Source organism: Hipposideros armiger, unplaced genomic scaffold (genome assembly GCF_001890085.2).
Source record: "Hipposideros armiger isolate ML-2016 unplaced genomic scaffold, ASM189008v1 scaffold_92, whole genome shotgun sequence".
NCBI classification, from domain to species: domain Eukaryota; kingdom Metazoa; phylum Chordata; class Mammalia; order Chiroptera; family Hipposideridae; genus Hipposideros; species Hipposideros armiger.
The window spans coordinates 2,068,348-2,094,919 of NW_017731442.1; the positions used below are offsets into that span (position 1 = coordinate 2,068,348).

Below are 26,572 nucleotides of genomic sequence, written 5' to 3' on the forward strand. Positions count from 1 at the left end.
ACTGAGGAAACTGGAGCATCATTGTGGCCACATAGGGTATGGGCTGCTGTGGGGTCAGGGCTCCAGGGTAGGTGGGCAGGAGACACACTCTCTGACTGCCCGTCTCTATCTAGCCTCGGTGCCCAGCCTAGCCCTGCCCCGAAGCCTGTCCCACTGGGAGATGAGTCGGGTAAGTCATCATCTTTAAAATACTCTTCCAAGGTTACAAGAGGTGAAGGAAGACGAACGCAGGGCTCTCTGGGCCTGGCGAGGCATTTGGGCGTAGGGGCTGCCTACATACTCCAGCCCTTGTGTCCATGCAAGGGCCTTATGGTGCAGCTAGGCTGGTCCCAGGTTAGGGCTGATGAATCCCAGGTGTTTCCTTCCTGTGGGCCAGGTGAGGGGCCTGGAAGGGTTAGTCACCACTAGGGGAAGTATCCCACTTGGCCTGAGAGTAAATGTGAACAAAGAACAGGCTGAGGTGGGGAGTGGAAAGGAGGTGTCTGAGCCAAATGGTTAGAACTAAAGTGCAAGAAAATCAAAGCTCCAAAGAGCAGAAATGTGGAGAAACTGTAGTTCTAAATACCTTAGGTTAGGAGGTAAGCTCAGAACTTCCAGGTAGTTAGAGGAGAAAAGTCATAAGATGACCAGTAACTGAGTGGCTACTTCAGGGTAGCCAGGAGGAGGATAAAGGCTTTCAGAGCAAGCCCCAAGGCAGCCCACTCCTCATTTGTTCCATGTCGGTATTTCAAGTGTAGCACCTTTCATTGACAGCAGCAGTTACATGGGATGATGGTGGTGTGGTGTCTCTGGTACGTTCTGACCAGCCAGGGGTCTCAAGTCTGGGCCATTGGTTTGTTCTTGGTGCCGTGAATGAACTTGGGGTCCCTGTTGGAGCTGTCCTCAGAGTAGGGGACTTCTAGAGGCTCCTGGCTTTGAGGTACCCATGACACCAGGTGAAGACTTGAGACGAGAAGGTCCTCCAAGACCGGATATAGATGGAAGCTAAAAGCATCAACTCTGGAGCCAGATTACCTGAGGTGTAACCTACAAGCAGGCCACTTACTGTCCGTAGGACTTGGACAAGTTACTTAAGCCCGCTGTGCTTCAGTTTTCCCATCTGTAAATATGGGGATAATAATAGTACCTACACCATAAGGTTGTTGGGAAGTTTAAATGAGCTAATACATGTGAAGTACTTGGCACACAGTAAGTGATACATGAATGTGTGCTAAAATTATTGGGTGATTGTTATTGTTACTCCTTTCCCACCCCTGCCCCATATCAGGCACAGGAGACAGTGGAGTTCCTGGACTCAGCTCCTGCAGCCAACCAAGGACCCAGAAGAAGGGGGCGCTGGGCTCAGTCAGGCGTAGAACTGAGTGTTCGCTCCATGCTAGATCTGCGGCAGCTGGAGACACTGGCCCCAAGCCCTCGGGGCCGTGGCCAGGACTTGCTGGCCATGGCTCCTTCTGGTCCTAGGAAGCGTGGTCAGCAGGCCCCTGAAACCTCACATGCTATTCAGGTGAGCCAGCTTCCTCCCAGCTTCGTAGAGATCTCCAGGCAGCCTTAGCCAGCCTTGTGCCAACAGCTGGAGGCTGAACACTGGTCCAGCAATGCTCGCTGTGCCCCTGTGGCACATGGGTAACCTGAACTGCAAAGTCAGGGTGGGACTGGCCAGGCTGTGTGTTCGGTGATTGGGGTGAACAAGCAAAGGGCAGCCTTTGGCTTGGCCTGGGTTCCTTGGAGGGCTCTTTATATTAAGTGATAGCTGAAGATTGGCAGCCAGTGTGCTAATACATTTCTCCCAGAAGCCCAGGAACATGAGTTGGAGCTCAGCCTGGCTTCTTGGTATCTGTTCTGAGTTGGAGTATTCAGCTTCTCCCAGAATTGGTGCGCACGAAATCCTTGCTCACCTCCACCTCTTTTTCCAAACTCTGTCACGTTAGCAACCCTAGTAATGCCCCTTTGTGTGTTTCCAGAATGAAAAGCCCCCTCGGCCTCAGGCTTCCCAACCCTGTTCCTGCCCCCACATTATCCGATTGTTGTCCCAAGAGGAAGGGGTCTTTCCCCAAGATCTGGAGCCTACACCCATTGAAGATGGGATTGTTTACCCGGAGCCCAGCGACAGCCCCACCTTGGATACCAGGCAAGGGCCTTGCCACCACCAGAGCCCTGGGGCCATGCAGCCCCCAGGCTTCCCTTCCCTCTGAATGTTCTTTCATGAGCGGAAGGCTGGCCCCAGGGTCCTCAGGGCTTGCCTGCAAGTCACCACCACCTCATCCCCAGTCCTGCTCACAGGTGGGGGAGAAGGAAAGCAGGAGTCCGGTGGGGCAGCTGCCCACTCCTGCTCACTGCCTCTTCTTTCCCCTGCTGGCCTTCCTGGCAGTGAGTTCCAGGTGCAGGCACCAGCGCGAGGGACCCTGGGAAGAGTGTACCCAGGCAGCAGGGGCTCAGAGAAGCACAGTCCTGACAGTGCCTGCTCTGTGGATTATAGCAGCAGCCGCCTTTCCAGCCCTGAGCACCCCAATGAAGGTGAGGCTGCAGCCCCGAGGGAGGGCCAGGACCGTGCAGGTCGTGGACTGAGGTGTGGGGGTGGAGGCTCTGGTGATAGATGGGTGCAGCATGATGCTTCTCTCCCCTCCCCCACATCCAGACTCTGAGAGCACGGAGCCCCTGAGTGTGGATGGCATTTCCTCAGACCTTGAAGAGCCAGCTGAGGGTGATGAGGAAGAGGAGGAAGAGGAGGGAGGCACTGGCCCCTATGGGCTGCAGGAAGGCAGCCCCTGTACCCCGGACCAGGAGCAGTTTCTAAAACAGCACTTTGAGACTCTGGCCAATGGGGCTGCTCCAGGTGTGGTCAGAGGGCCAGCATTTGGTCACTGCAGTCTGCCCTGCCCTCCCTCTTTGCCTGGCTGAGAGGGAGGGTCCAAGGGCAGGCCATGCCCTGGGGTTGCCTTCTAGGGGAGGAGAAACGGTGGCAAGGGCTCATGATTTCTGTCACCCTGGCAGGGGGCCCAGTCCGGGTAGCAGAGAGGACAGAGTCTCAGAGCATTTCTTCACGATTTCTGTTGCAAGTGCAGACTCCCCCACTCAGGTACTCTCCCCACAGCAGCTCTTCCTCTCCCACGCGAAGCTCTAGCTCTCCTGACCTCCCAGTGCTCCCAGCAGGGCCAGCCCTGCCCCTGTAGCAGAGCCAGTAGCCCTCCTTTCTTCAGAGCTCATCTTCCCATGCCCAGTCGTATTTTGCACTCCCGAGTTTGGATAACTGGCCTGGCTGGCTTTGTGCCTGCCCTTCTCTCCTAGTGCTTCCCTAGTGTTGTGAGAGCTTCTCCCTATCGTGGCAGGGAAGAGCCCTGAGCCTCCACTGGGCGTCCTCCACATTTCCTCCCTGTAGGGAACCGTCCCCATCTTCCTCGAGTCTGGCACTGACGCTGAGACCAGTCCAGGTGCCACAGGCTTCTGATGAGCAGCTGAGAGGCAATGGTGCCAATCCTCCAGGAGCACCCCCAGAGGTGGAGCCCTCCCCCAGAAACCCCGGCCCCCAGCAGGCAGCCCCTGTGTTGTTGCCACGACGCCGTCTCAACCCGGACAGCAGCTGGGCCCCCAAGAGAGTGGCCACAACCAGCCCCTTAGGTGGACTCCAAAAAGCCCAGTCTGTGCAGAGTCTGGTGCCACAGGGTGAGGAGCCTGGTGGTCTCAGCTCGAGGGTGTGGGGAGTGTGGAGCCACCTGAGCATGTAGAGGAAGGAGGTCCTGATGTGTCCCTGTGCTTGCCACTGGGTGTCCTTTAGTGGGTACGTGCAGGGCGCAGCAGTTCCTTGGGAATTGAGCCTTGGCACCTGGGGCACCTTCCTCACCACCTGGCCTTCATGTATATTTGTCTGCTTTGTAGGTGAGGCTCCTACACCAGGCCCATTGCTGTTACGAGAGATAGAGGCCCAGGAGGGCCCATGTTCCCTGCTCCAGGCTGATGGCCACCTGTCTCGGCCCCACTCCTATCAGAACCCCACCACCAGTTCCATGGCTAAGATATCCCGCAGCGTTTCTGTTGGGGAGAACCTGGGCCTGGCGGCTGACCCTCAAGCTCCTGCTCCCATCCGAGTCTCGCCACTCAGCAAGCTGGCCCTGCCCAGCCGGGCTCACCTGGTCCTGGACATTCCAAAACCTCTGCCTGATCGTCCTACCCTGGCCACGTTCTCACCTGTTACCAAGGGCAGGTCCCCTGGTGAGACAGAACAGCCTGGCTCCCCAGCAGGCCTAGGAAAGGCTCACAGTACATCTGAGAGGCGGGCCTGTTTTGGGGAGGATACCCCTCCCAGGCCTAGGACAGAGTGCCAAGCTCAGCCTGGGTCCAACAGCCCCTGTGCCCAGCACCTGCCAGCCAGCAGCCTCCTCCAAGGCCCTGAGAACTTGCAATCCCCACCCTCTGAGAAGACTCCCAGCCCCATGGAGTGCACCAGGCCAGGGGCAGCCCTGAGCCAGGCCTCAGGTGTGCACAGCTCCCCAGCTCTCATCTCCTGCCCCATCCTCTCCTGTCTCTGTTGGCCGTTTTCTGGCTCCATTCCATTTCTGTGCATCCAGCCTCTGGCGTTTTTCCTTCCTGTCTGTTCCTGTCTTGGTCCATAAGTCACACCCCTGATGGTGAGACACTCCTGCCAACTTTCATGATCTCCCTGTGACCCACTTGCCCTTCAGTGCCTTCTGGCCCCTGGGGCTGGGGTTGGCCCTTTCCTCTGGACCTTTCTGTCTGATGTCTGAAGGGTGTTGGGAAGAAGCAAGAGGAAGGGACTGAGGGCAAGTAGAGGGGGTGTGATGCTGGGGGGCAGGGGGAGCGGGTAGTAGGCTTGTCCTGCTCTGAGCAGCCGCAGGTGGGGAGGCCGGAAAAAGCAGCTTTGCTGGGCCTTACTGAGCTGTATCTGTCCCTCCCAGGACCAGCAATGAGCCTGGAGCAGTGTGAACAACTTGTGGCAGAGCTCCAGGGCAGTGTGCGCCAGGCCGTGCAGCTCTATCACTTGGTATGTATTGGGCACCCACTGGCAAGGAGACAGAGCATGTCAGGGATGCTAGCTGAGTGTCCAAAACAATGCTAAGGCTCTTCCACGGATGGGTGGTGGAGCAATCAAGAACATCTTGGGCAAGTAGGTGAGAGGGTTAGAGGCCAGGCTGGGCCCCTTGAACCAAGTGCCTAGGGCCATTTCTGGCTAAAAGCTAGAGACTTCCTCAGATAAGAGAGCCCACATGGCTTAGTTTGCTCAGGACCATCCCAGTTTATGCCTGTTGTCCCAGTGTAATTATTAATAGTATCCCTTTTCGTACTCAAAAACTATTTGGCACCCTAGACATGAGGGCAATCTAGCAGGGCCCAAGCCTTGAAAGAGGAAATGCTAAAAAAATGTAGATGGTGCCATAATCTGATGGGGTCACCCCAGAGTCTGCCCCAATCCCATAGCCTCTGGTCATACTTGCTGATCTTGGAGTGTAGAATTCCCTGCCACACCCAGCTGGGCGTTAAGTCTCTTCTTGGGGGGATTGGGGGCACGGGTGGAAGCAGGCCCCTACTTTTTATAAGTCCTTTGACAGGCCCCTCCACTGTTCCCCCAACCCACTTTTGGGGTCCTATTGCAGGTGACCAGCTGCAAGACGCCCTCAGCAGAGCAAAGTCGCATCACCCAGCTCCTCAGAAACACCTTCTCTTTGGTGCGGCAAGAGCTAGAGGCCCTGGCCGGGACAGTGCTGTCCAGCCCAGGCGGGAGCCCTGGGGCCGTGGGAGCTGAGCAGACACAGGCCCTGCTAGAGCAATACTCAGAGCTGCTGCTTCGAGCTGTGGAGCAGCGCATGGAACGCAGACTCTGAGTTCCAGAAGCCTGTCCCAAGTGAATGCCCCCCATTCCAAACTGTAACCCCTCCTCCACTCTCTCGTGGGGATGCTTGGAGTGGATAGCAGGGATCAGTGCTCAGAGAGGAAGCAGCTTTCCTGGCTGCTCCTCATGGGGCCCCTGTATTTATTAATTTATTTCCCTGACTGTTGCCTCACTTTCTTGGAACTCCTGCCTCCACAGCCCCTCCAGTGGCTCCTGCAGGGGGAGGTCTTGGGTCTTTGTCATCTTGGTGCTGTGAGGAGTAGGAGGGCAGCCTGCCCCATCTGGGGGAAATAGGGAAGGGCTGGCCCTCTCTTCTCAGAAGCCATTTGAAATTACTGCAGGGATCAGCTCCCTGGGGTGGAGCACACACACAGGGTATTCAGTGGGTAGAGGGGAGAGGCCAGGTGGGATTCAGTGCTCTTCAGCCAACAGTGGAGCCTCTCCTCTACCTCCACTTCCCCTCCCACACCAGCTGCACTCCTCTGGCTGCCAGTACAGGGGCTGTTTTCCTCAATTCCTGGCAGTTCAGAAAGGCAGAGCCCTCTAGCCCTCCAGAGTATTCCCAGCCGTCAGGAGGCTTGAGTTGGTATCAAGGCCTGAGCCCCCACATTCCACTCCCATTCCCCCTCCAAGAGGTCCCCAGCATTGTCTCTCTCCCTGTGCCCCCTTTCTGTCCTGGCCAGAACTCGAGCCAGCTGTGGGATGTTGCTGCGGGACAGTGAAGCCCTTTGCTAGGCAGACATGATGCCCTGGCCTCCTTTCCTCAGCCCCTTGGCCTTCCCTATCCTCCATCCCTGGTCCCCAGCAGGCTGCTGGAGCCCAAAGGCCACTTGCTCCCTACATCTTGAGTGATGCTAAGTTAGAAGCCTCTTGTTGGAACTTCCCTTTTGGTTTACAGGGCACCGGCCCACCTTTTAAGGACCTTGGCCACAGATGGAATCACACACACACACACACACACACACACACACACACACATCTAGAAGCAGAACAAGGGAACACACTAAACCCCACATTCTGGATTTTTGGTGTCCACAGCCTAGATGATATGAGATGGCCCGTAGGGTACTTAGTTCAGGTAGAAGGAGCCTCTTTAAGGCAGCGCTGGGTACCCAAGGTGTTCTGGATACTGGAGTTTGAGGGGAGGGAGGCACATGGGACTGTAGCAGGGGCCAAGAGACACTGGAAAGGTGGTAGGAGGGACAGGTAAGTGGTAGAGGTAAGGGGATAGATTAGAACTAGAAGGACAGTTGTTCAGGGTGAAGGGAAGGAGATAAAGCACAGTGGCAGGTAGAGTAGGATCAAATAGTGAAGCAGTTGAAGAGTTGGGGTGAAGAACATGTGTCTCTGGGCCCTGCTGCTTCCCTCTGCCTCAGGTAAGTCGGCAGCTGTACTGTAGCTCCACGCCATAAAAGCCCATTCTCGCATTGGCAGGCCTGCGGCCCTCCCGGGCCCTCCCGGCTCATAGGCAGCCGCTTAGGAAGAAATTGGATTCTTAAGGGTGCCCAGCTCCCTTTACCTCAGCCTGAGCGCACCTGAACAGATGAAACCTATTTCACCCCCACTCTTCTCTACTACCATCACCTGTATGGCCAATCTGCAGAGAAATCCTGGCGCAAGAACTCCGGCAGCTGAGGGTGGACCCCTAGCCGGGCAGCAGCTGCCTTTGTGAGGGTTAGAAATCCACTCCCACCCCCCACCCCCCACATCGGCACACCAGCCACAGCCCACCCCAGATAGGGGTCAGGCTTGGCCCTCTGGGCTGGGTTCTTCACGATCCTTAGCCAGCCTGTCCCTCACCAGGGGGAAGCTACACTCCTACCGTGGTTTGTGAAGGGGCTGCCCTTTCCCTATCCCCCAGCCCAGCCCAGCGCTCGCGCGCGTGTGCGTGTGCGTGTGTGTGTGTGCGTGTGTGTGTTCGGGGGTGGGGGGTGGGGGAGGCGAGGTGGCGGGGCGGGGGGAGTCTTGTGGCCGGGCCGGCGCCCATCTCCTGCATGTCTGAGGCCACCGGCAGCTGCCGCCCCTGTCCAGATTTGCCCTGACCCAGTTTTAAAAGCCCCTTATTTATAACTTTTATACTTTGTCCACGCCCTGGCGCTTCCCTCCTCCCCAGGTCTCACGGGGCTGGGACTGTTTTTAACATGTTCGTTTGTACTGATGTATGAACTCGTCAATAAACACAATCATTTGTTAACTCTGGGACGTCAGCGAGTGGGCCAGGCAACAGAAGGCGCTTCTCGTTCGCCACATGGAGAGCAGAATCCGGGGCGTAAAGGGTGGATCCAGGCTGCGGACTACCGCAGGACGGAGCCGCGGGGGGCCAGGGGCGGGGCCTCGGGAGGGCGGGGCCAGGAGGGGTCTTAAGGAGGGAAGGGCGGGGCCTCGGGTCGGCGGCGGCTGCGTCATGGCGGAGGTGGCTTTAGACGCTGTGCGGAGGGAGTTACGAGAATTCCCGGCCGCGGCAAGGGGTAAGTGAGTAGCACGAGAATTCCCGGCCGCGGCAAGTGTGAGGAGCATCAGGCTGCGTCCAGGCGTTGACTGCCGAGCAGCCTCAGGACGCGGGCGGGGCTGTATGCATGCCGGAAATCCGGTCCCGGAGTCGTGTGCGCCCCACCTCGGTCCTTCCTGGGCCGCTGACACCAGGGCGCGCCCTATTTCTTACCAAAGAACGTAGAACCTGGTGCACGTGGCTGGTTGATGGCCTCCCCCTCTGGTCACTCTTCTGTCGAACCCCCTCCTCCATGCCCATTTCCGTGGGTACGGGTCCTCAGCTCCCCTCTTTCCGCGTTTGCACGCCCTCGTGGCTTCCTGGGGTGATTCTTCGTATTCTCAACACCCGGTCCAACCTTGACACCTCCCCCCACCCCTGCACATAATAATCGGGGGTCCGTCGTTGCCCTTCCCACCGTTTCCGTCGTGAAGTCTTTAAGGTGGTCGGGTTCTCCCTGTCTGAACCCCTGCTGTAAATCTTTATTCAGAAACAGACACTCCTTCAAGTCGCGAGCTGTGCAGAACTTGGGGAGGATTGGAGGCAGCTGTACAAGTGATCCCTGGCTTCCCCCTGCTTGGTTTTTATCTTTCTCCTCTTTCTCTTCCTTGCTCCCCTTTTTCTCCATTTTTAAGTGATTTCTTACCACTGAATAGAACACAGGCACATGGTTGAAACAACAGATTTATAACATAAAGTAAGCTTCCCTCCCATTCCATGTCCCAATTTGCATCCTTCCAGAAATACTGTTTTTATTCACATACATGAGACTATATACCTCCCTTTTTATAGGAATGGTAGCCTGCTAAACACTCTTCTGTGCTGTTTATCTTGGAGATCATTCCATGTCTTTCTACCACAATCTTTTTTCACACCTGGGTGCTAGTGCTGTAATTTACTAACCAGCCCACTGTAGATAGGCATTTAGGTAATTCCTAATCTGTTTTCAATAGTGCAGCAAGGAATACTTTGAGTATTCCTTTAACAAATAAGTCATGTGCCCTACGCAAGGTTAGGTGATTTTGTTGTGGGAACATCTTAGAGTGTAATTACACAAACCTAGGTGGCATAGCCTACTATTGTTAACTATATATGCTATACATACTTTTATATGACTGGAAGCAGTAGGCTGTTTACACCAGCATCACCACAAAGTCTATGGGACCACCGTCATATTTGGGGTCCCTCATTGACCAAGACATTGTTATGTGGCCCGTGACTATACCTATTAAGCACTTCAGTGTACCAGGCTCTCTTAAGTGTGTATAGGATACATCACTAAACAAAACCGATCTCTGCCCTCGTAGAGAGCTTATAGTTCTGAGGAGGCAGACAATGAACCATAGGCACACTAAATGAGTAAATTATATAGTAGAAGCAATGGGTTACAAGATAAGCGCTATGGGGGAAAAAGCAAAGCAGAATGATGGACCTTAGGATGTGGGGGTGGGGGCTAGTTTAAATAAGATGGTCAGTGTAGGCCTCCTTGATGAGACGACACTTGAGTTTAGGCTTGAAGGGGAAGAGAGAGTGAGCTGCGCAGACATCTGAGGGAAGAGCCTTCTGAGTAGAGGGCTCTAAGGTGGGAGTGTGCCTGGTGTGTTCATGGAACAGGGAAGAGGCCAATGTGCCTGGAGCAGAGTCTTTGTGCACATGTGTATTTTTGTTGGCTAAATTCCTAGCAGAAGAATCATTGGGTCAAAGGAACTGTTTGGGTCCCTTTTGAAACCCTTTTACTTTGAAGCCCCAGGAGGGAACAGTGGCCATTCTCTAAAGGAAAACTATAAAATGGAGAGAAAGTAAAGCTGAAGTAGTTGCAAAAAATACAAAGGGTACAAAAATGGCAGTTCCCATGTATTTTAAAAGTCCCAGTGACAATAATAGATTTACTGAGCCCCACATCACCCCACCACCCAAGGTGCCTGCTTTGATGGGTTGGCATGACTGGGAAGGCCCTTTGCCAGTTTCTTGCCCCTGCTCCCTTATCTACTAGGCAGGTTCCATCTTACCTCTGTAGCCAGTGAAGCAAGCACACATGCCAGCTTTTTCCTTTTCAGTTTTCCTGGGCCCATCAGCGTCTGTCTTCTCACTCAGTTCTAATATTTGATCTAAAGACATTCACTTTCCGACTGATTGCAAGGCAAAGATGATGGGTATGGAGATGGAGTTGTGAGAGATAGAGCATGACCTCAGAGGTGAAAATGAGTGCAGTGGCTGTTTGGAGCAGGAGGCAACAACCACCCATTGAGGTTTAAGATGTTCAGGCTAGACCTCAAGGACGAAAACAACAAAGCAAAGCCCTGTACCCTTTATAAAAGCCAGGAGAAAGGCATTCCAGTCTGAGTGAGCAACAGGAACAAAGTTTGGTACCGCTTGCGTAGTCTCTGATAGGAGGCAGGCACCAGACAGGAGGAAACCAGACTGGAAAAGTAGGTTGGGCCTGATCAGGGAGCATCTTGAATGCATGCCAAGGCAGACAGTATTTTGTAAGGAGCAGTGGTAAGTCATCAAAGGATTTTTTAATGGGGGTGTGACAAGATGAGATTGCATTTTAGGAAGATGACTGGGGTCAAGGTGAGGGATGCTTTGAGAGGAAGTGGAATTAAGCCAAGGAAACCAGTTCACTGCAGCAACCATCCAGCCAGGAGATGTTGGAGACTTTCGTTCAACCATTAAGCAAATAGAGGGTGCCAAAAAAATGTATACACGTTTTAAGAAAACTATTAAAATTGTAGTACTCAATATATGCTGATAACAAAAGATGAGTACAAGTGACATTTGACAATTACAAGAGGTGCTCGAAGTGGTTACCATCAGCGCAGACACTTCTGATTATGGCGAACTACTGCTTAAGCAGCATTGACCAAAGTGTCCACTTGTGTACATGTTTTTTGGCACCCCTGGCATTGGCCGAGCTCAGTACTGTATGCTCAGTGTTATTCTAGATCCCAAGACAAGCACCCCGCCCTCATGGAGCTTACATTATGTTCTAGCAAGAAAGACCAGTAAACAATTTGGATAAGTGAAATACGGAGTGTGTTAAATGGTGATGAATGATAAGGAGAGGGGGAAAAAAGGGGAGGGGTACAGGATGGTTGGGGAAAGGTTACAGTTTTTAAAAGTGTGGCCAGGGAAGGAAGCCTCATCAAAGTGACATTTGAGGACCCAATGGAGAGAGAGTGTGAATGAAGGAGGGGATGGTTTGAGAGACATGGGAGGTAGAATCAACAGGACTTGGAGACAACCAATAGGATGATAGGAGTGAGGGAGAAGGAAGAGTCAAAAAGAGATTTTTATTAAGAGCGACACAGGGCCCCTGTAGAAATCTGCGCAGGTGGCGCACTGTGCAACCTGCCCAAGTACACGTGGTAGCCCTGGGTGTCTGAGGATGGTGATGCTGTTCAGTAAGACCAAACCCAAAAAGTCTAGCCCTTACTTTTCTTCCTGTAGTTTTGTGTAGCAGCCTTGTCTCCCTGGTTAGGTCGTAAGCTTCCTGAGATGACGATTGGATCATCCCTTGATATCTCCACATTGGCCAAGCCAAGTACTGAGTGCGTCCCATGGGACTCAGTAAATACCACTGTTGAAAGGCACTTTCCAGAGCCTCGACCCACTTATACCAGCCTGTGGCCTTGGGGCCTCAGCTGTACTCATTCTGGAACCCCGAACACCACCTCAGTGGCTGCCTTTCCTAATGGATGTCAGGAGGTTGGCCACTCCAGAGTGGGAGAGCCAGGGTCCATGGTACAGGCCAGACGTGGTCCTGTGGAAGGTTTGGGTTATGGGCTGAGCAGTACCCCCTGGCCCTGTTGACTCTTGTGGCCCATACTGGTGTGTTTGTGGGTGTGTCACACTTTCTCTCTTAAATTTCCCTCCTCATTCTTCAAGTCCAGGGTCCCTTGGTCTCCGGTGGGCATTGTCCAGGGACACAGTGTGGCCTGTCCAGGAAGGGCATCTCTTATGCAGGCAGTGGGACAGTGACTGCGTGCTGTTGGCTTCAGTCCCCCGCCCCCCTCTTTCTCTCAGAGCTCAGCGTGCCTCTTGCTGTGCCCTATCTGGACGAGCCCCCTACTCCACTCCACTTCTACCGGGACTGGGTCTGCCCCAACAGGCCCTGCATCATCCGCAACGCCATGCAGCACTGGCCGGCTCTCCAGAAGTGGTCGCTCCCCTACCTCAGGTGGGGCTGCCCCGGTGGGATGTGGGTAGTGCTTTGTGGCGTCTGGGCATGGGCTGAATGTTCATTCCTCCAGAGCCACAGTGGGCTCTACGGAGGTGAGTGTGGCCATAACCCCAGATGGTTATGCCGATGCTGTGCGAGCCGACCGCTTTGTGATGCCTTGCGAGCGCCGCCTGCCCCTGAGCTGCGTGCTGGATGTGCTGGAGGGCCGAGCCCAACACCCAGGAGTCCTCTATGTGCAGAAGCAGTGCTCCAACCTGCCCACTGAGCTGCCCCAGCTGCTGCCTGATCTGGAGCCCCACGTGCCCTGGGCCTCAGAGGCGCTGGGTGAGTGGAGGAGGGGGCCCTGCTTGCTGCTTCTCTCCCTTTGGTGATGACTTGGCCCCACCGGGTCAGGTGCTGCACACTAATTGCTCAAGTCCCCCAGGCCTGGACTTCATATCGATGAACTACTGAAGATTGCTGCCCTTCCTTCTGCCCCAGGGGAGGGAGGCCCCTCTCCGAGTGACCCACCTGTCCTTTCTCCCTGCTGTCTCTGTGAGACACCCCCCCCGCCCCCCCCCCCCAGGTCCTGGCCCAGCATCACTTTATGGTGGTTATTTACAGCCTGGCCTTTGGAGTGCCCTCTCCTAATTTACCCTTTCCTCCTACTTGTAGGAAAGATGCCTGATGCTGTGAACTTCTGGTTGGGGGAGGCGGCTGCAGTGACATCTTGTAGGTATCAGGTGGGGAGGAGGGGAGCAGGAGGCCAAGAGTGGAAGGTTGGGCCTGGACGGAGGTTAGACTGATTCTTCGCTAAGATATCTTCTGGGATCCTGGGCTCGGCACGACAGAGGGTCTCCCCTGACAGCTCAGGTGGGGGAAAATACCCATGGCATTGGGGATGGAAGGCACTGTTTCTTCTAGGTCCCTAGAAAGCTCTCTGAAGGCCATCTAGGTTAGGGAGTGAACTCAGGAGAGCTCTGTTTGCTTGAATTCCCCTCTCGGTGGAGATGAGCCCGGGGCCTGGAAAGCATCAAGTTCCTGCTGGGCAGAGAAGAGAAATGCCTGAATTTCTGTCAGACACTTCAGCATCCCCTCAAGCTTGCTCTGACATCGCAGGCTGTTCTCTTACACCATAAGCTGTCTTGGGGTGCAAGGCCCCTGGGGTGCAAGGTTTGCTGCCTCCTGTGCCCTGCCCCTCACATCCCTGCCCCTTCTTTATGTGGCAGTGCATAAGGACCACTATGAGAACCTCTACTGTGTGGTCTCGGGAGAGAAACACTTCCTGCTGCATCCACCCAGCGACCGGTCCGTCATCCCCTATGGTAGGGGATGTGGCCTGCAGGGGCTCTGGGGAGCAGATGGCCCAGGTGGAGGGAAGGCAGGGAGGGCCCTGGGCAGGCCGGTGCCCCAGCCCTGAGGTGTGGACAGCGTCCCCATGATGCTAGGACTCCTGACCGTCTTGCCCCTGCACCCAGGGAACAAATAAATGGAAGTGGTTGGCAAGCAGCAGGCCATTTGAGAGTCCCCACACCTTTTCCCCTCTGATTTCAGAGCTGTATACACCGGCAACCTACCAGCTAACTGAAGAGGGCTCCTTTAAAATGGTGGATGAGGAAGCTATGGAGAAGGTACCTGTGTTGTTCCTGGGCTCCAGGGAGAGTGAAGGGTAGGAATCTGGGCTCTGAGAAGCAGCCACAAAAGACCTGGGGATGTGCCCCTTGCTCTGAAAAATGCTAGGGCCTGCCGGTGCTGAGCAGGGCAGAGCCCATGGTGTTTACCTTTGGAAGGGACAGAGTTAGAGGGCCAGGGGGCTTTGGGCCTACTTCTTGGGATCCACTATGTCCCCAGGTGCCCTGGATCCCACTGGACCCCTTGGCTCCAGACCTGGCCCGGTACCCCAGTTATAGCCAGGCCCAGGCACTGTGCTGCACAGTGCGGGCTGGTGAGATGCTCTACCTGCCGTCCCTGTGGTTCCACCACGTCCAGCAGTCCCATGGCTGCATTGCTGGTAAGGAGCTGCCCAGTCACCTGACGGCAGGCCCAGCAGGGTATCTGGGGAATGGGTTGGGGGTGGCTGTAGGTTAGAAGAGGGACCCTCATGCTCAGGTCTCCTTTCTGCAGTGAATTTCTGGTACGACATGGAGTATGACCTCAAGTACAGTTACTTCCAGCTGCTCGACTCCCTCACTAAGGCCTCAGGACTCGATTGATGGAGCCCTGGTGTACATTGCCAAGGACAGCTCGTGGAAAAGGTTGTGCGCCTCCTGGGCCTGGTCAATCCTAGAGGCAGCCTGGAGTCAGAGCGTGTTGGCTGCTGGCCTAGCGCAGCTTGGGATCAGCTTTGGAGGATGTCAGGAGGACCAGGAGGTGCCAGGCAGGTCTGGGTGTGGGCTCCCAGGAAGTTGCCACACAGGTGAGGCAGCAGCCTGTACTGGAGGGTAAGGCTCCAGGTGCACACCGCCTCTCACCTCCATGACCTTGGGCGAGTTACTGCCTTGGAGCATTGATGTCCTGTCTGTAAAACAGAATAATGATGGTTCTTACCTCATGGGGCGTTGTGAGACTTGGCGATGATATCTGTAAGGATAGCATGGGGCTGGCACAGAGGAAGGGTTCAATAAAAGGTACCTGTGATTCTTGTCTGCTGAGACTCCCTCTTGAAGTTGCCTCCCATGGTCTGGTGAGGGATGGAAGGCTCAGGTAAAAATTTCAGGGTGACCCTGATTGGGGGTGAGGGCTGGGTCCAAGCCCGGGCCTGATGAGCTGTGCTGCCGAGACCCTTCTATCCGCAATAGCGATTGCAACCCCTCTTGGCAAGCAGGCCGACCTCGCTGTCACTCTGACGCAAACCTCATTGACTTGGGGCCTGTAAAGCCCTTCCTAGCTTTGCCCTGGCTTTGTTTGCTCTCCTCCTTCAGCCCCAGGGCAGCTGGTAGGGTCTGGTGTCCTGAGGGTCACCCCTGTTTCTCCCAAAACAGGCACAGGTAGGAGGAGACAGAAGCCCCTGCCCTTCCTGAGACTGTTCCCCTGCGGAAGGACTGGGTCTCCACACAGACTTCCTCCTTCCTGCCAGCATCCCAGCTCTGGAGATGGAAGAGCCCCCTTCCTCCAGTGCCAGCCCAGAGGTGTCATCCCCAGCCACCCAGCACCCAGCTCCAAGGGTGGAAGCAGCCGCCTTTGAAGGGCTTAGAACAAACCACTTCCGTGCAAGCTGATGATGGGGCCTGGGGCACTTGTCAGATTAGTCAGGACTGGGTATTCCTGTCATACTGGCATTGGAAGTTGCGGGAGGCCCTGCCTGCCGTGGGGGACTCGGCTCTTCCGTTTGTCGCTGCTCTGGGCCCACCCCCTGCTTTCCAGACCTCAGTGGCTCCTCCAGGCCCTACCTTCCCGTCTTCCTGCTCAGCCTCTGACAGTGAACTCTCCTGGGGGCCTCTTCTGTAGGTCAGGGCTGGGTGGGCTGGGCGCAGATGGAGATGGCTGGAGAGAATGGGTCTTTCGGGGTGTTGAGCCCCCACCACATGGGTGTCAGTGGCTCCATATTAAGGTACCTCATTTCCTGGACAGGTGGCTGGTCCAGGAGTGGGTGTGAGGCTTGGGTGGAGCAGAGGTGGTTGGGAGGAACCAGGGAGGAGCTTGGAGCCAGATGGGACATCCCTGGGTCTGGGTTAAAAAGCCAACAGTCCTCGGTCCTACGGCACTGCCTGTCATTCCTGGCTCCGAGGACTCTCAGCTTCATGGCTCTGGTAAGACCAGTAGGGAACTGGGCCTCCACTCTGACCCCTAGTTCTTCCGGGGTCTGGGTACTGCTGTTTGTCAGAGGAGCTGTGGACTTCTCCTTGGCCTGGGGTGGTGAACAGAAGCCAAGGAAGAGGCAGGGTCTTGGGATGAGGGACCATCCTGAGTTCCTCTAGGGATGGGCTCCGGGCAGAGTTCCCTGGCACCATGGATTTGGGCCCTGATAGCTCAGGCTCCCAGCTGCTTTCCTGGGTCCCTGGAAGGAAGTGGCTGTTCCACTGCTCCTTCTAACTCAGTTGTTTGGGATGTGGGGGCCGCAGGGATGACAGACTGATGAGCTTCCCCAGCTCTGCCCCTGGACTGCATCCATCAGGGCCGTTTCTGAGGCAGGGCGGAAGGCCAAAAGGAAGGATTCGCTGACAAGGCCTCCCCTGCCTTGGCGACCTGCCAGGGCCCACATCCCCAGACCAAGGGTTGTGGGTTTGTATGGAGTCACCTGGGGACTATTGTTACCCTGACCTTGTAGGACCTGGAGGACTTGACAAACCTGTGGGTGTTCTAAGCTGGTACTGCTGTCTCTACCCTAGTAGAGAGCCCATTTCTAGAATTGTTCCCTGGCTAGAGATGGAAAGTCAGCCCAGCTTGGGGGCCCAAGGCCAGGCTGGGCCTTGACATGTCTCTTCCCTGGCACCCTGCCACCCTAGACCAGCCGCAAGGCTGCTTAACAAGGGTGAGCCAGGAGTGTGGGTGGGAAGACTGGCAAGGAGACAATACCAGACACTGGAAGCAGGTTAGTATGGGGATTGAGTCTGGAGCTAGCTCCGTCCAAGCCTTGGGCAAGTGACTACTTAGTCTTCCTGTCTCAGCTTTCTCATGGGGTTTGGTCACAAGTAGTCTCCCACATAGGATAGTTGTGTGATTAAATGAATTAATGTCCATGAAGACCCTGGACCCAAGCCGGCCCAAAGTGCTGTCTAAGTGTCGGCAGGCGTCATCAGCAGATACCAGAGCCTCCATTCCGTTCAGGCCTGTGGCTGGGCAGGGCTGGGCTTTTTGGTTCAGGATTAGGCCTCAAGGGATTGCGCCATCCTCCCTGTTTGCCCTTGTCTCCTTTGGGCCCCTCTGCCTGCAGCAAGACTCTCTGTCCTCTGCAGGCAAAGGTGCCCGGGACGTGCTTGCTCACCATTCGTGTTCTCCAGGCCCATGGCCTGCCCTCCAAGGACCTAGGTGAGTGCTGGGCCCAGGAGAGGCCAACAGTTAATTCTACAGCAGCATTCAGAGTGGGGCAGGGACTGGGAAGAGATGTGAGTAGGGCTGGGCACGCAGGGGGTTCCCGGAGGGGGTGCCGAGAAGAGTTACTGGGTAGAAAGTCATGGTCGGAGCTCTGCCTCTGCTCTTCCCTGCTTCCCGACCCAGCCCCGTTCCTTGGGTCTCTAGGCCTCTTGGGGCTGCCTGTGATGGAAGGACCTGGACTGTGGGTGGCCGGGCTCGGAAGCGTTCTCGACACTCAGCAGGCGCTCGTCCTCCTTCCCACAGTGACCCCCTCTGACTGCTATGTGACACTGTGGCTGCCCACGGCCTCCAGCCAAAGGATCCAGACACGCACGGTTAAGAACAGCAGGAACCCCATCTGGAATCAGAGCTTTCGCTTCCGTATCCACAGCCAGCTCAAGGTGGGCCAGGCGTCGGCCCTGGCTCTGCTCACTGTCCCGTCCATTGCCACTGTTCTCTCCCAGCCCCTCATTCTCTGCCCCCGTGTTTCTCACCTTCCTATCCCAGCCCTCCTTCCTACAGCCCCCTCGCTCTTCCTGTTCTCCTTCCAGAACATCTTACAACTGCAAGTCTTTGACCAGGACCTTTTGACCAGCGATGACCCCATGTTGTCGGTGCTGTTTGACGTGGGGACTTTGCAGGCTGGGGCGTTCCGGCGTGAGAGTTTCTCCCTGAGCCCTCAGGCAAGGCTGCATCCAGGGGATGCAGGGGAGGGGCTTTGCCCTGGGGAGGGGAGATGCTTGGAGGGTGGCTGAGTACGCGTGGCCCTCTTCTCCAGTGAGTGGTCCAGGCTTCCCTGGCATCTCAGAGGCCTCTTTCAGCCAGTAGCTACTATCCCCTGAGGAGCAGTCCCATCCCTAACCCTCTTTCTTGGCCCCTAAGCCAAGGGCGGCTTTCTTGGAGGAGTGCAGAGAAGGTGGACAGGGCAGCCTGGAGATGGAAAATAGCTCTTCCACCACTGGGACCCCAGCAGCCCCAGCTGGTGTCTGGGTTGGCATCTGTGCGCACATGCGCGTGCACACACACTCACACACTCATACTCATACACTCATACTTTTCACCCTTTCTAACTTGCTTCTTTCTCTGTCCAGGGTGAGGAGCAGCTAGAAGTTGAATTTCGGCTGCAGAGTCTGTGAGTCAGGGACCGTGGGGGTAATTCCCGGGTGGGAGTGCTTCCTTCTGGGCAGGATGGGGTCCAATACACCCAGAGCTAACTCCCTTTCCTGGGAGACATCCAGTGGTGGAGGAGGAATGCCCAGGCCTCATTGGGGGTGAGAACCTGGGAACCTGGACTCCCGCTTAGGGTCACTGGGGGCTCTTTCCAGGACAGACTGTGCTGAGCAGCTCGTCAGCAATGGTATCCTGGTGGTGAGTCTAGAGCCCCCCCCCCCCAGGCCATCTGCTCACCCTCCTCCTCAAGCTTCAGGCCCATTACAGGGGTTGGGGGCAGAGCTGAGTTGGGGGACCCTGGGATTTTAGTTCCTCAAGAGGATACAACTTCAAACAAATAATATGGTGGGTGTCTCAGGGCCAAGGTAATAAAGTGCTGAGGAGTAAGAACCAGGGTGCTGGGAGGGTGGGGGGCTCTAAGGGGAGGGGTTCGAGTCTGAGGGTCTCTCTTAATGACTCAGGCCCGGGAGCTTTCCTGCTTGCATGTTCGACTGGAGGAGGCAGGGGACCAGCAGGGTGAGTCCCTGACTGCCTGGGATAGCCTGGCCCTCAGCCCTTGTCTTCACCTTTTTGAGGGGATCCTGGAGGGGACCCTAGGACCCTAGAGGGGACTTTGCATTAGCTGCTGTCAGCTCTCAGGCAGGAGCAGGGTTTGGGGGGTGAGTCCATTCTGGGGATTTCCCCCCTTAGTCCACAGAGGGGCTGTGATGGGGGCTCCATCCCCCAGCTTTGGCCTGGCCCAGACCTCCATCTCAGTGCCTCCCAGGTTCCTTAGGGAAGATGAGGGCCTCTGTGGGCTGCGATCCTGCTCTCAGCCTCTCTGCTCTGGTTACTGTTTCCAGGGTCAGAAGGCAGAGTTCAGCTTGTGGTTCCTGGATCCTGTGAGGGCCCACAGGAGGCCTCAGTGGGTGCTGGCTCCTCCTTCCATTTCCCAGCCTGCTGGGAGCAGGAACTGAGTGTTCACCTGCAGGTAGCGTGCTGCTCGCTCCCGTGAGGGGGACCCACAGAGCCTTTCCCCCTCCTCCCCTTAGCGCCTCCTCCCAGCCTGTCCCTCTACTCATCCTGAGCCCCTCAACCCACCCTTTACTCCCTGGCAGGGTCAGGCACCCTGGGAAGAGTGTGGGGCTGGTGTCGGTCTCCTGTCCCCCCTTCCTGCTACTTCTTAGTCACTCCCAGGGGCAATTGGTAAAGCTCTTGCTGGAACAGAATGGTAAAGATTCTTAGTTCTTTTATCCCCCCCTGCAGGGTGCCCCCCAGGAGCAGCTGAAGGTGCCCCTGAGGGCCCTGCCCTCTGGCCAAGTGGTGAGGCTTGTCTTCCCTACATTCCAGGTACTGGTCCCCAGAGGAAGAAGGCCAGGTGCACGGACAGGGCGGGGCCCTGGACAAGTGCTAGGCCAGGGCCCCTTCTGTAGCAGTGTCTGTCCTCGGGCCACTCCCTGGACAAGTGCTGGACCAGGTTCTGGGGAGGGGGCTTCTCTGAGCGTTTCTGCCTTCAGGCCTCCAGGCCTGGCTCCTATGGAGATGGCTGGGGGCCCAAGGGAGCATGGGGTCATCGTGGGGGTGTGGCTCTGGCTGGAATGAGGAACGGGCGGCCACTCTTTGTGACTGGATCGCTCATGGTTTTCAGGAGCCCCTGATGAGAGTGGAACTGAAAAAAGAAGAAGGGTGAGAGGCTGGGCTGGGCACTGGGAAAGGTCATGGGGGAAAGCAGTCAGGGACGGGTGGCCCATGGTCAGGCACTTGAACCTGGAGGAGCAAGGGCGAGAGATGGGGCAGCTTCCAGAACAACTGCTGCTCTGCAAATCCTCTCTGCGATGCTCAGGGGTTTGCTTCCAGGGCAGAGCACGATGTGCAGGCAGCCTTAGCAGATAAAGGCTCTTTTTAACTTGTATTTGCATTTCTGCTTAAGTTGGAGGGGTGTGTGCCTAGCCCAGTGCCTGGCACTTGGGAGACACGTGATAAACATTTGGCTGGAAAAGCAGGTGGAAGGTGAGGAGAGTGGTTTGAGGCACAGAGAGGGCAAGGAAACCGAGAGGTGAGAAATCGTGCCCCTTCTTGTGGCATCTACTGTGGGTGGACCTTAGCTAACCTTCATGAGACGAGGAATCGTGGCCCTGGCCCTCCATACGCCGGGGAGATTAGCTGCTCACCATGAAGAGGTGGGAACACTGGTTCCCGTCCCCTTTGTAGCCACTTTTGGGTGGGTGAGGGAGAGAAGCTAAGAGGTGGAAGTGGGTCTGTAGTGTTGGGTCCTAGCCAGGGTCCCGTCTGCACCTGGGACCCCAGAGGGACCTCTTTAGTCACCAGCGTTCCCAGTTCTGTGAATCCACTTTGCTGCATTCCCCGTGTCCCTGCGTGGGTCTGGGTTTGCTCTCTCCCCATCACATCCACACGTCATGCTTCAGTCAGGACACAGGAGGAGGGGTGAGGGTTGAGGAGAGGAGAGATGGCAGTGGGCTTTCCAGGGAGGCGGACCCAGCCTCCCTGTCTCTGGCGATGCCGGGAGCTGCCTCATGGGCCCTTCCTTCCCACCCAGACCCAGGGAGCTGGCCGTGCGGCTGGGCTGTGAGCCCTGCGCTGAGGAGCAGGCCTTCCTGAGCAGGAGGAAGCGGGTGGTGGCCAAGGCCCTGAAGCAGGCCCTGCAGCTGGACGAAGACTTGCGAGAGGATGAGGTCTGGGGACTGAGCTGGATGGGGTGGGCGTCCTCGGGCTTGCTCGGGCCCAGTGCTCCATGTTGAATGCTGGGACTGGCTGTTCCCTAGCCAGACCAGAGCTGGTGCCCAGCTGGGCTTGGACCCGCCGCCTCTCTGCCTGCCCCTGCTTTGCTGCCCTCTCAGTTGATGTCATCGGGAGCTTGATCACAATGCAGAGCATTGCATGAAGCACTGGGAGCTTGCAAACTGTCCTGCTGGGCTAGCTTTCCTTCTCATTGTTTCTTGATCCTTGGTCTGGTCCAGGTTGCAAGACTGGGCCTGGTCTGACTGATCAGTGAGACATACAGCCTGCTGGCCCAGGGAAGTCGCTGGAGGTTAAGATCAGCCTGGGTTGTCTCCTGTTGAGATGACCTTTCCTTGCAAGAGGGAGAGGGGTGGCTACATGGGACATTTTTGAGGTGGCCCTGGGGCTTCCAGAAAGCGATCACCAGACACTAGAGGTGAGGAGACGAGGCCTGAAATGTTTGGTTAATTTTTCCTGAAGTTCTTAAAAACCAGACAAGCCTGATATTCGAGTGGCTACTTCTGACTAAAGCCTCTTTAGCAGGCCTGACTAGAACTGGTCCCAAGAGCCCTGATCAGATCTTGAGTGGCCTTAGTTGTGGTTGAGCTGAGTGGCCATTTGGCTTGCTACCTCCTCTTCCTGTGGCTTGGCCTTCCCCTTCCCTAAGACCTCGCCAAGCCTGGCTGTCCTCTTTTTCAGATCCCGGTGATAGGCGTAATGGCCACTGGCGGTGGGATCCGGGCGATGACGTCCCTGTATGGGCAGCTGGCCGGCCTGAGGGAGCTAGGCCTCCTGGATTGCATTTCCTACATCACAGGGGCCTCGGGCTCCACCTGGTGAGCTGGCAGCAGATTGAGTTTAGAGCCTGATGGTGGCTGGTTGGGTTGTGGCAGGGGGTGGCAAGGCTCTCCTGGACCCCATAGGCCTTTCTGACCAAATTGGAAGGGCTGGGAGAGTGCATGTGCCAGACAGAAATGTGCTCAGGAAGACCCTTGGAAGGTGCTTGCCAGGCTGAAGTCCTAGAATAGAGAGCCCAAGGCATGTGATGTGGTCCTTGAGTGATGATCCCCCTGACTTGGGCTTTTCCCAGGGCTTTGGCCAACCTCTATGAGGACCCAGAGTGGTCTCAGAAGGACCTGGCAGGGCCCACTGAGTCGCTGAAGACCCAGGTGACCAAGAGCAAGCTGGGTGTGCTGGCCCCCAGCCAGTTGCGGCAGTACCGGCAAGAGCTGGCCGAGCGTGCCCGCCTGGGCCACCCAACCTGTTTCACCAGCCTGTGGGCCCTCATCAACGAGGCGCTGCTGCATGATGAGGTATTGGGGGTGTGGTGGGGGGGCACTGCAGCCTGGGCAGCAGAGGTGGGGTGGCCAAAACCACTGCAGGCCCAGAGATGGGGAGCAGCCCTGGGCAGCAGGGCGTTGGAAAGGCCCCAGGCATCAGGAAGCCATGGCTTTAGGTCCAAATCATCTTCCCTGCCAGCCCCATGACCACAAACTCTCAGACCAGCGGGAGGCCCTGAGTCATGGCCAGAACCCTCTGCCCATCTACTGTGCCCTCAACACCAAGGAGAAGAACCTGACCACCTTTGAATTTGGGGGTAAGTAGCCTGGAGCTGAGACCTGTGCTTTTGGAGGAGGAGGGTAGCCGGGCCCGTGTGTAGGAAGTGGGTGTTAACACCACTGCTTCTGGGCCAAATTCCAAGCTTTCCAGAGACTGTCATTCAGGCTTTGGAATGGGGCAAGGGCCTTAGGTCCCATACTCAGAGTGCCATCGATAAGGCTGAGCCTTCTGATCACCAGGCTGTCCTGACTAAAGCCTGTGGTGGGTGCACTGGTGCTGAGGGTCCTCAGGTTCTGGGCCCCATGGTAAGGCTGTGTGGCCTCCTCACAGAGTGGGTCGAGTTCTCCCCCTACGAGGTTGGCTTTCCAAAGTACGGCGCCTTCATCCCCTCCGAGCTCTTTGGCTCCGAGTTCTTCATGGGACGCCTGACGAAGCAGCTTCCTGAGTCCCGCATCTGCTTCCTGGAAGGTGAGGGGTGCTGGAAGGCTGGAGAAGCTGGAGGAGTGGGGATAATGGGCCTGGGGGAGGTGGCGGGCCTTGGCCTTTCCAGCTTAGTCACTGGGATGTTTCCTGGTCCAGGACTGGCCTTGGGGAAGGTTGTGACAGGGTGTGGGACTCTCTTCCCCTTGTGACCCCTCTCTCAGGTATCTGGAGCAACCTGTATGCAGCCAACCTCCAGGACAGCTTATACTGGTCCTCAGAACCCAGCCAGTTCTGGGACCGCTGGGCGCAGGATCGGGCCAGCCTGAGTAGGTGCCTGGGCTCCTTCATAAGGATTTGGAGGGACAGCAGTGGGGCTGTATTTGGGGGAAGATGGGGGTAGTGCTCAGGCCTTTGGGAGTTCAAGAGGCTGAGGTAAAGGTCCAGGGGGCATCTCCATTTCCTGAATACCCCACTCCCCGACCTTGACTGCAGACAAGGAACAGGTCCCCCTTCTGAAGATAGAGGAGCCTCCTACAGCAGCCGGCAGGATAGCTGAATTTTTCACTGACCTTCTGACGTGGCGCCCGCTTGCCCAGACCACCCACAATTTCTTACGTGGCCTCCATTTCCACAAGGACTATTTCCAGCATCCTGTCTTCTCTACCTGGAAAGGTATCTGCTTTTCTCCCCCTGGTCCCGGCTCTCTAGAGTCTTCCTACGGCCGTTTGAGCCTTAGGTCCCTGATCCAGACACCCACACTCTGCAACCCTGTGTTCCCAAGCCCTTTGAGCTCAGTTCCCTGGGCTGCTTGGAGCAGGAGCCCCTTTTTCCCTCATTATGATGGGGATCAGGGCCCACTTTCAGGGCCTCAGAAAGTGGAGGTGCTATTAATACTTCAGTAGGAGGGAGCAGGGCCAGAGGACAGGGTCTTCCACCAGCAGCAAGGAACTGGCATTAGGTCTGAGGGGCTGGTGCCCTCAGCACCAGTGACAGCTGCTTCTCCACCCCATCCCCCCAACCTTTCTAGCCACCAAACTGGACGGGTTCCCCAACCAGCTGACACCTGCCGAGCCCTACCTTTGTCTGCTGGATGTTGGCTACCTTATCAACACCAGCTGCCTGCCCCTCCTGCAGCCCACACGGGACGTGGACCTCATCCTGTCACTGGACTACAACCTCCACGGAGCCTTTCAGGTGGGATGGGGGCAGGCTTGGGAGGTGGTGGGCAACCCCAGGTCTGGCCTCACATCCTGGCTCCTGGCTCTGGGGAGATGTGCTTTAGAGTCTAGTATCTGGCCCACCTTCCCTTAGGGGCTGTGACAGTGACACCATGGGGACAGGAAACTGAATTCGTAGAATCCACAACCAGGGGAGCTCACTGTGCTCAGGAAGTTGGAGTGATGGGGGAACCAGCAGTGTTTTGTGTTTTTTTTTTTAAAGATTTTTATTGGGGAATTGGGGGGATGGGAACAGTGCTGGGGAATTGGGGAAAGGGGAACAGACAAGTTGCTGTCGTTTTGTTCTTCAATCTAGTTGTGGAGGACGTTGCTTCACTGGCCCAAGTTGGCACCATCATTGCGCTCTTCTCTGGCGAGGCAGATCAGTCGCCGGCTTCTGGACGGCCGCTCACTGCGGCTGCTGGCCGCTCACGCTGGCTGCTGGCCACACACGGTAGCCCATGGCAATGCACTGCCACAGGGACTGCAGCCCACGCCGTCGCCGGCGACTCATGGCAGCCCAGCTCCAGGTCGAGCTGTTGTTCAGCATCTTAGCTGTGGAGGGCAGTGTCACTGGCCCTCACATGTGGGATCCGAACCGGGGCCCTCTGGCATCCCAAGCGAGTTCTTAACCATCGCGCCACTCGGCCGGCCCCAGCAGTGTTTTTAAATGTATTTTATATCTGGGTCCCCTTTGCTGTACCTGCACCCCCAGTTGGTCCTGGACCTCTGGGACCTCCTGCTTTGAGTTTCTGTGCTGGTCCAGTGAAGTTTTTTGCCTCCCAACCACAGAACTTGGGTGCTGTTAGGAGCCCCGCTCAGTTGAGCCCAGTAGAGCTGCAACAGAAAGGCTGTCAGGCTGAGAGCGTTTTTCCAAGTCTGGCCTGGCTGTGTTGGATCCACTAGTCTGATTTGGCCTCTGGGCACTAAGTCCCACATATCTTAGCGAACCTCCATATTCAGTTAGCCTGCTGTTGAGGACACTGGGGAGCCCCATGGCCCATCCCTCTGATGCCACTTCTGTCCACCCTGCAGCAGCTGCAGCTTTTGGGCAAGTTCTGCCAGGAGCAAGGGATCCCGTTCCCACCCATCTCGCCCAGCCCTGAGGAGCAGCGCCAGCCTCAGGAGTGCCACCTGTTCTCAGACCCTGACTGCCCTGAAGCCCCTGCCGTGCTACACTTCCCCCTGGTCAACGACTCCTTCCGGGAGTACTCGGCCCCTGGTGAGCCACTGGCTCAGCCCCTCCACCTTGCCTCCTGGTGCCCTGGGCTCCCTGTCCCTCATGATACCTCAGTCCTTTATGCCTCTCTGAAAGGTGACCCCAAGCCCCCCTCCACCACCCAGTGCGTTTCCTCTCCATGCCCAGGCTGCACGCTCTCTCCACTAGGGGTCCGGCGGACAGCTGAGGAGAAGGAGGCTGGAGAGGTGAACCTGTCTTCATCCAGCTCCCCCTACCACTACTCGAAGGTGACGTACAGCCAGGAGGATGTGGACAAGCTGCTGCACCTGACGCACTACAATGTCTGTAACAACCAGGAGCGGCTGCTGGAGGCCCTGCGTGAGGCTGTGCGGCGGAGGCAGAGGCAGCGGCAGCAGCAGCGGCCCCAGTGATGGCGGCACCCTGGCCTGGGGCTCTCCCCGGGCTCACTGCCCCTGACTTTTTCAGGCTTACTCCCCCACTGATCTGGTTGCCCTGAGTCGAGTCGGGGCAGAGACTGTCATTACCAGGTGTTGCAGAGCCTCGGGGGCTTGTGGATGGTACTGTCGGGGGCTCCACCATGGTGTGTGCCTAGCACCACCTAGGTGTGGCACTGAAGCCACCAGCAAGGCTGCCACAGACACCTCCGGGTAGGTCTAGAGTTCTACATGGGCGGGGGCCTTGTGATGTGGGCTGGAGATGGCTTCCTTTGGAGCAAGGAGAAGATTTAGAGGTTGTGTGGCAGCTGGAAATAGAGATGGGGGAGCCCAGAGCAGCATAA

The 26,572-nt window shown here is 56.6% G+C and overlaps 3 protein-coding genes across 7 annotated transcripts in view; all 3 read left to right on the forward strand.

Moving 5' to 3' along the window:
* The window catches only part of MAPKBP1 (mitogen-activated protein kinase binding protein 1), a 51,827-nt gene extending 43,790 nt beyond the window's left edge, over positions 1–8,037 (forward strand). For 2 of the 4 annotated variants that reach the window (XM_019645044.1, XM_019645046.1), the window contains 10 exons: positions 114–169; positions 1,268–1,504; positions 1,962–2,128; positions 2,369–2,514; positions 2,636–2,833; positions 2,992–3,076; positions 3,377–3,660; positions 3,874–4,470; positions 4,911–4,996; positions 5,607–8,037. In XM_019645044.1, the coding sequence (XP_019500589.1) occupies positions 114–169; positions 1,268–1,504; positions 1,962–2,128; positions 2,369–2,514; positions 2,636–2,833; positions 2,992–3,076; positions 3,377–3,660; positions 3,874–4,470; positions 4,911–4,996; positions 5,607–5,834 (2,084 nt within the window). In that variant the 3' untranslated portion in view covers positions 5,835–8,037. Of the gene's footprint in view, positions 1–113; positions 170–1,267; positions 1,505–1,961; positions 2,129–2,355; positions 2,515–2,635; positions 2,834–2,991; positions 3,077–3,376; positions 3,661–3,873; positions 4,471–4,910; positions 4,997–5,606 lie in introns of all 4 variants that reach the window. The other 2 variants (XM_019645043.1, XM_019645045.1) reach the window with 1 other exon arrangement.
* A 178-nt stretch (positions 8,038–8,215) lies between these two features.
* Positions 8,216–17,460, forward strand: JMJD7 (jumonji domain containing 7). Of its 2 annotated transcripts, XM_019645013.1 has the most exons (9): positions 8,216–8,310; positions 12,357–12,510; positions 12,584–12,837; positions 13,168–13,224; positions 13,722–13,817; positions 14,047–14,123; positions 14,344–14,503; positions 14,617–14,747; positions 17,388–17,460. In XM_019645013.1, the coding sequence occupies exons 1-8, from the start codon at positions 8,247–8,249 to the stop codon at positions 14,703–14,705; spliced, it is 951 nt and encodes a 316-aa protein (XP_019500558.1). In that variant the 5' UTR covers positions 8,216–8,246; the 3' UTR covers positions 14,706–14,747; positions 17,388–17,460. The 2 variants fall into 2 exon arrangements, with proteins under 2 accessions (XP_019500558.1, XP_019500556.1); XM_019645011.1 differs by lacking the exon at positions 17,388–17,460 and having other exon boundaries at positions 14,617–15,587.
* Positions 15,657–26,545, forward strand: PLA2G4B (phospholipase A2 group IVB). The gene is made up of 20 exons (XM_019645010.1): positions 15,657–16,241; positions 17,388–17,460; positions 17,770–17,906; positions 18,057–18,188; positions 18,597–18,637; positions 18,831–18,873; positions 19,137–19,191; positions 19,518–19,645; positions 19,921–20,004; positions 20,303–20,340; positions 21,212–21,347; positions 22,093–22,229; positions 22,484–22,706; positions 22,873–22,990; positions 23,284–23,421; positions 23,598–23,702; positions 23,869–24,048; positions 24,404–24,570; positions 25,629–25,815; positions 25,981–26,545. Exons 1-20 carry the CDS (start codon positions 15,966–15,968, stop codon positions 26,202–26,204), a joined length of 2,622 nt encoding a protein of 873 aa, XP_019500555.1. The 5' UTR covers positions 15,657–15,965; the 3' UTR covers positions 26,205–26,545.
* The last annotated feature ends 27 nt before the right edge of the window (positions 26,546–26,572 follow it).